This window comes from Dreissena polymorpha, chromosome 3, assembly GCF_020536995.1.
Source record: "Dreissena polymorpha isolate Duluth1 chromosome 3, UMN_Dpol_1.0, whole genome shotgun sequence".
Taxonomy (NCBI): domain Eukaryota; kingdom Metazoa; phylum Mollusca; class Bivalvia; order Myida; family Dreissenidae; genus Dreissena; species Dreissena polymorpha.
In genome coordinates, this window is record NC_068357.1 from 70,030,258 (window position 1) to 70,037,743 (window position 7,486).

Sequence of the window (7,486 nt, forward strand, 5' to 3'; positions counted from 1 at the left end):
TTCTCATGTTGTTTATTTGTATTGCGCGCTTGTTGCACATATTTAATTACGCTTATTATTGTCTTTGGTTGTATTTTCATACCAGGCGCGCTTTTCAGCATTAGTTTTACGAAGCTGTAGTTAGTTTTTGATTTAGTAATAAAGCTCTCTTACCCCCCTTATAATTAGTTTGTTCATTCGTTTAAAAAGGCATTTACGGCTATACACATTCTTGAAATGTTAGGGATTACCAAAGGTAATTGTCTCTAGTTCAAAACTATTTGTGCAACCAACAGAAATTCGCAATGTGTGTTATACAATTCACCTGAACTGCCAAAGCAGGTATGCCACTGTAATGTGCGATATAGACAGAATTCAGTTTTATCGAACTATTCAATCGATGAGGCCGACGTTTGAGCACACACTTTAAACGTGAGTATAGGAGGAAGTTACAATGATCCGCAATAGAATATTGCTTATCGATTGTGATTTGAGTTATGTTCGTACATTTCAGTTTGTCAATTTAAACTTTGTTCTTGTTAGGATCCACGCGTATTGATGCTTTGGATAGATATTAAATATTAGACAGGTACGTTTGGTGCTGGTTTGTACTCTTAAAACTACAATCTGTGTATATATTTGTTTTAAAATGCGCGTTTTAAATGTACACTTGTGCATGTTAAGTTGTATAAACTGAAAAAAAACTAAGTTTTAAAAAACAACTACATGTCAATAACGTTTGAAAACGAATAAATAATACGTGGAATTATGTACATGATAATTGAGGCAGTGAAACAAACATTAATACGAATCAATGGTAGGAAAAAAAGCACGCTAGTTATTTATGTTTGCTGTACAGGGGTAGTATTTACTGGAGTAACCTTTTCCCAAGTGATATCGTACTCCCGAAATTGCGGTCGTAGATGTAATCAAAACTCTCCAGAAATCGGTCAAAACTTCCGATATACAACACTATGAAAACGAGGGCTTTCAAAACGTCGCACCTGCATTCATTGATATATTACTTAAACTTTGCAATATATATCCGATGAACTTAATTACGTGCGTGCGTTCGTCGCGTTAAAATTATTTAACCCATGTATGCCTAGTGGACTCTCCCATCTTTCTGAATTCGATCAATTTATTTCCAAAATTTAGGATGTCTAGTATAGTTATTTCTATATTTATAATATTTCTTACAGACATTCCTTTAAGCAAACAGCGCAGGCCCTAATGAGACGCCGCATCATGCGGCGTCTCATCTGGGTCTACGCTGTTTGCCAAGGCCTTTTTTCTAAACGCTAGGCATAAATGGGTTAAAATGGAATACTCTAATAAAAGCCTCTTCGCAGTTAAATATTTCTGTAAAAAATATGCAGCATTCCCCTAAATCAAAGCTTACAATAACGTTCTCATAATCCCAAACTGATGTTTAAGCTAGGGTTTCCTGACAATGGGGAGAACAGAAACCTATGCTGAGAAACACAAAATAAGAGACACGATGCTCAGAAGTTTCAGTTTTCAAACGTTCATGAAATCCCTGGCTGTACAGTCAAACCCTAAAATATATGGACCCTACCCTGTGAAAAGAAGGTTCTATGCAAATGCGTAAAGTGACGTCCCAGATTCGCCTGTGCAGTCCGCTAGGGCTAATCAGGGACGACACTTTCCGCTTAAACTGGATTTTTGTAAAAAAGAGATTTTCCGTAAACGAAAACTACCATAAAAGCGGAAAGTCGACGAGTAGGTCACGCGAGTTGTGTATCGTGTTATTCCTTAAAATTTGACCAAGCAATTGTGAAATATGGCAAGATATGTACATTTCAAGAAATTTATTTCTGCGTTTAATACGACAGAGTTCGTGGAAATCGCTGCACAACTGATGAGGAAATAGCTGTTCAAAGCGACTAACCCTGTTTTCGGTTCATTTTGAGTTGAATACATTGTTTAATTATATATTTGATAGCTAAATGTTTGTGTTTTTTTTTCAGAAAAGTTGATTTTTTGTTATAATTTAACTTTTTTCATTCAATATGATGTTTTTACTTATTATTACCATAGCAACACGCTAACCACCTGTGGTATAGACCTTAAAAAAAACCTTAAACTACATACGTAGTCTCGGCGAAGAAACTTAAAATTGGCAAGTTTGGTTTGAGAAAATTAATAACGCTATGATCACACCTTTTATTGTAAGTTTGTGTTGTTAAAATAAACAAAAGCAAATGCCCCCTACTGCGCTTTGAAGCCATATATTTTACCTTTGACCTGGAAGGATGGCCTTGACCTTTACCTTTCACCACTCAAAATGTGCAGCTCCATTAGATACACATGCATGCCAAATAACAAGTTGCCATCTTCAATATTACAAAAGTTATGAGGAAGGTTAAAGTTTTGGGACAGACACACACAAAGACAGGCCAAAAACAATACCCCTGATCATTCGATCGGGGGGCATAAAAAGCGAACTTTTATAAGATACTCAATTCAAGTCTATTATTTCAAAGTTATGAACATTTTATATAACAGTTATTATAGATGCTAGAAAAGTATTGGTAAAATGTGCTCATTAATTAATTGAACCTTCATACACAGTTTTTATTATAATGTATCATCTAATAAGACCAAGGCTTATCATGTATAATCTCAATGAAAGAAAATGGTTTTAAACATATGTTCTAGTGTCATAACAATATTTAGTAGACAACATACCTACATGCGCTACACGTATTTTACCAGGCATTACAGAAATACAAACTGTGATGTTAACATCGACTGTTATATATAGGTCATTATGAAGAGAGCTGTTATTGCAAATCTCCGTTGACAATTTATGTCAACCTTATTAAAAGTCAGGATTTTTTCTCTAAGTTGCGGATTTACTAATTGAAATAAAAAAAACATTACCAAAATTTAAAAAGCATCGATATGATAATGTGTGTGTACATTTCTATTGATATGAAGTTCTTGTATTTTTAGCAGTCGCTGATTTCCTAAACAAATTGAAATAAAAATGTCATATGCACGTTAATGGATTTTTTCTTATTAGAATGAAGAACAAATATCAAATGTTAAGGCCTTATGTTATTTTCCCGCTATTAAAAACTTTGTCTTTCATCTTTTTATGGGATTCGCTGATTTGATATACTAATCATGTTAAATTGAACCTTTATTAGAATGACCAAGAAAGATAAATTGGTGTACGACGAATGCGCAGAGGAATGTGCCAGAAAAATGAAAGCAACTTTCAAACTATACAGCGGATGTGACGTAAGCGTAATACCGTTAGCGACATGGTCACGTGAACAAAGTCAGCTATCACTTCCAGAAAATTGCAAAACTGTTTTCATTGTCCATGGCGAAACAGACGAATTTCTGAGTACAATTCTATGTCGTTTTAAGGAATTTTACGAGACCACTTTCATTGTAGTGATAGATTCCAAGCTTCAAGCAGGTCGAGTTGCTTGCGCAGAAATTAAATCTGCATTCAAACACCTAAACGTAGATAATACCGAGGAAAAAAAGAGGGCTTTAGACAGAACAATAGAGAGAGCAAAAGAACGAATCATTACGATTAAGAACGTTTGGGATGATGCGGACTGTTGGGTTCCCAAAGTGATCATGTTCATGTTCCCGAGTCCGGAAAAACACGGCAACTCTCGTCATAGTCCGGTAAAAAACGGAAAATCTCGTCGGAATGTCTCGGTTTTCTTTGAAATCGATCCTAATAACGATGCACAGATTAGATGGATGGATAAGCAGAGAAAGGTGCTCGAAGCCGACATGAAACTTACGTGCCGATACAATGACGGTGATCATTCAGCCACGGAACCGTCTAAAGGTGCCGGCGATAGGTCGGAGACAATTCTCGATACCTACAGAAAAAACTCAGAATGTGTGGTAATGTACGTTGGTGCTATTGAGGATTTACTTGGCATCAGTAGTTTCAGGGAAACATATAATAAAAAAATCAGTGCCGTAAATGATCGCGTGAAAGTGCTGTGCGAACAGTGTATCGATGTCGAAACGAAATTGATCGTATTCGTGGAAAACGAATCTAACGAAATGATCAAGAAATTTGATGACAACCAAAACCTGTACATGGTTGGAACGAATGGCGCCTTCACTTACTGGGTGGGGCTTTTATCCGCGTTGGGAAAAGGTAATTGATCTATTTTAAAGTGTTTCCTTTCAGTTCAAACCACAACTCTTGTCCCTTCGGCATTCGATAAGTAAAATTTGTCCCGTTTAAAGTTATTTCAGTTGGTAGTCCTGATGATATGTGCAGGTATCTAGTTAATATATTTACTTCAAATGACGTTTCCAGAAAAAAAATCATTCAATATTGATTGAGATATGTTACAGGAAATCTCCTCACTATTGTTTTTTTTAAGAAACCTCCACACTATTTTCAGTGAATAAATGTCTGGACATTTTTAGTGAATATTTCTCCAAACTTCACTTAGGTGAATAAATCTTCACACGATTTTCTTAAAGTCAAACATTTTTACACTTTTTTCTGCTAAGCATTATATACAAACTACTTTCAGTGAACAAATCTGCTCACTATTAATAGTGAAGAAATCTGCCTAATATTTTCAGTGAACATTCCGAGGAAACCCGATGATCTGTTTCACTCGGACGTCACGCACGAGGAGGTGAAAAAGCCTCGTTTCAATCCCGCCACACTGTCGGACATGACAACTCAAACACCAATACCAAGTACGAATAAATTCGCCATTGGGTTATGACAAACATAATCAAAGCGCTGAAGGCACTGAATTTGTTCGCTGTTGTATAATCTTAAACGCAATTCAGTTTTCAAAATTATGTTATAGCTTTTTATATCGCAAGTTTAGAAATGACCACAACCTATTCAAATTTATAAAGAGTGTGTCTTAAAGCACAGGTCGAGATGTGTTTTTTTTTTCAAATCATTTATAAAAAAGATAATTTAAGCTTCATTTTAGGAAAACAGGGCTTAATGCATATGCATTAATTGTCATCCCAGTACCAGAAAGTCTATTTAAACGAAAAACACCACAATATCAGAAAGTGTCGTACTTGATTTGCCTGTGCGCATTGCACATGCTAATCAGTGTGCACAGGCTAATCTTATTTGACATGCAGTAAGCCCCGTTTCCCCTGAAAGCAGCCAATATGTACAGATTTAAATGATAAACACTAGACTGGCCAATGTCGTCTTACACGCTGGTAAATACACATTGCAGTAGACTGAGTAGTAGAGCAGACGCTCCTAAGCATTCGTCGTCTGCAGTGCAGACAGGCAGCAATAATCGTTCCTAGCATAGTAAGTTACTATCCTTAGCGAACTTAAGCTAGCTAAGCACAGATTTGCAAAACATGCTCTGTAAATTTAGTCGGCCGCTAACGCGACCAACTAAAAATGTGCCACACTCTATGAAAAGGGGGTTAAATGCATGCACGTAAAGTGCAGTCCCATATTACCCTGTGCTGTCCGCACAGGCTAATCAGGGACGACACGTTCCGCCGAAACTGGATTTTTTTCTAAGAAGCGACTTTCTTAAAACAGAAATTGTGATAACAGCAGAAAGTGTCGTCCCTGTGTAACCTGTGCGGACTAAGAAGGCTAATATGGGACGATACTTTACGCACGTGTATCAAACCCCGATTTTATTACGCACATGTATTAAAACCCTATAATTGTTTTTCGCAGAATCATGTCCTAAAATACAGCAAGTCATTACGTTGGTCACATGTAATATCGTGTTAGTCTAACAAAACATGTTTCGTCTTCGTGGTCTTCAAGTTAGTGCGTTCGCTTACGGAACAGGGGGTAATAGTTCTTGTTATGTCTAGATATAATCATCTTGTTGATTAATGCAGATGTATCGTGTTGGATTTAATATCGCATCACGACGGCTTTCCTGTGAAATCGTGTTAGTATAACAAAACATAATCCGCCGCCGTGACCTGATGGTAAGGTACGAAACGGGAGATCAAAGTCCATAAAGTTCGATCCTCACATGGGGTACGCTCTAGCTTGGCCGGCTGTCTAACAGGCTGCTAGTAAAATCAAGTGGTAACGATTGCCTCCCTGACGAGCGCTCGGCATAAAGTATAATAATCGGGAATGAAGGTGTTAACAAAAAAAAAACGAATGGCCTTTAATCAACATTATTGAAACTGTAATAAACAAATACTTTTTTTCTATACATTTTATAAACTTCGTTATGCGTCAAGATGTCGAGCTATGCAATATATTCACCTCCTTTGTATTCATATTTGAAATCGCATACATGGCCGAAATTTAATTACTTTTTCTTATTTAAGATACGCGTTCCACAACATCAGTCAGTGATGACATTACCGCTCGCAACGTGGAGTTCACTGCGGTCCGACACCCTTCACAACTTCCGGAAATTGGTCCAGAGAAATACGTGATCGGTGTGACGTATCAGATGAAACTGGAGGTGACCCAAAGTTGGCTAGGGCAGAGGGAAATAGCGGACATACCCTCTTCGTGTTTCCCTTATTTTGCCTGTTTAAGACCCAGTTTTAAATAACAGGGGAACATGTGGCTTTTTAAAGTTTTTTTTTTCAACAAACCATAATTGACTAGTTCTGTTTGTTATATTTTGCGTTGATGTTTTCGCCGTTGTCAACAGTATTTCCGTCTTAGCAGGGCGGCAGTTAACCAAGCCGCAATCTTCAATTGCAAGCTAGTTACCACTACTATGTGCACATACTTATGCAAGCACGTATGAAGTAAATCTGTATTTTTGCGGGATTTTGACTTAACAATAAACATGACACTGTCACATATTAAACCGTGTGTTTTCAACATATAAATTTATATACATTTGGAATAACAAGTCAGGTCTGCATGTTAACTACCAACACACAATTTCAGAAAAATACCCAACTAAAAGCTCAAGATTTTACCGGATTTTTTAGGATACCTTTATCTTAGACCACCTGATCCATAATGAAATCACAAGCTAGGTATACGTGTAATCTATCTACAAAGTATCTCCATCAATATTCAAATCATTATGCAGAAATACTTTTTTATGTTTTGATCAAAATGAAGTTCAAAGCAAGATTTCAATGAAAGCTTATCAAAAATGTCATCAAGATTGATCAATAAAAACTTAAGTTAATATTGGTCGGACACAATATTTTTGCTGCTTTTATATTCTTAGTAACAGTGAACTTTTCCCGAGAGCTCCACGATGAAATCCCAAGCTAAGTCATAATGTTACCTACAGACACACACATTTTCAGTACATTATCTCAACCAAATCTCAATTGATTGTGTGGAAACTGTTGTTTTTTCTAGTTTTATCAACAGAGACTGGCCTTAACCATAACCCCCAACGCCCCATATACTATCCCAAGCAATGTTTTCATAACATCTTGTTGTAACCGAATTTTGATCAAAATGGTAAATGCAAACTAAATTTTTTTTACCGGACACAATACCTTTGACGTAGCCAACTATACCCAATGTAGTAAGCTGTAT

General features: G+C 36.6%; 1 protein-coding gene across 2 annotated transcripts; it reads left to right on the top strand.

Annotated features, from left to right (window-relative positions):
* The first annotated feature begins 416 nt into the window (after nucleotides 1-416).
* On the top strand, nucleotides 417-6,791 carry LOC127874667 (uncharacterized). Of its 2 annotated transcripts, none has more exons than XM_052419138.1 (4): nucleotides 417-568; nucleotides 3,156-4,141; nucleotides 4,582-4,701; nucleotides 6,295-6,791. In XM_052419138.1, exons 2-4 carry the CDS (start codon nucleotides 3,157-3,159, stop codon nucleotides 6,525-6,527), a joined length of 1,338 nt encoding a protein of 445 aa, XP_052275098.1. In that variant the 5' UTR covers nucleotides 417-568; nucleotide 3,156; the 3' UTR covers nucleotides 6,528-6,791. The 2 variants fall into 2 exon arrangements, with proteins under 2 accessions (XP_052275098.1, XP_052275099.1); XM_052419139.1 differs by having other exon boundaries at nucleotides 3,410-4,141.
* The last annotated feature ends 695 nt before the right edge of the window (nucleotides 6,792-7,486 follow it).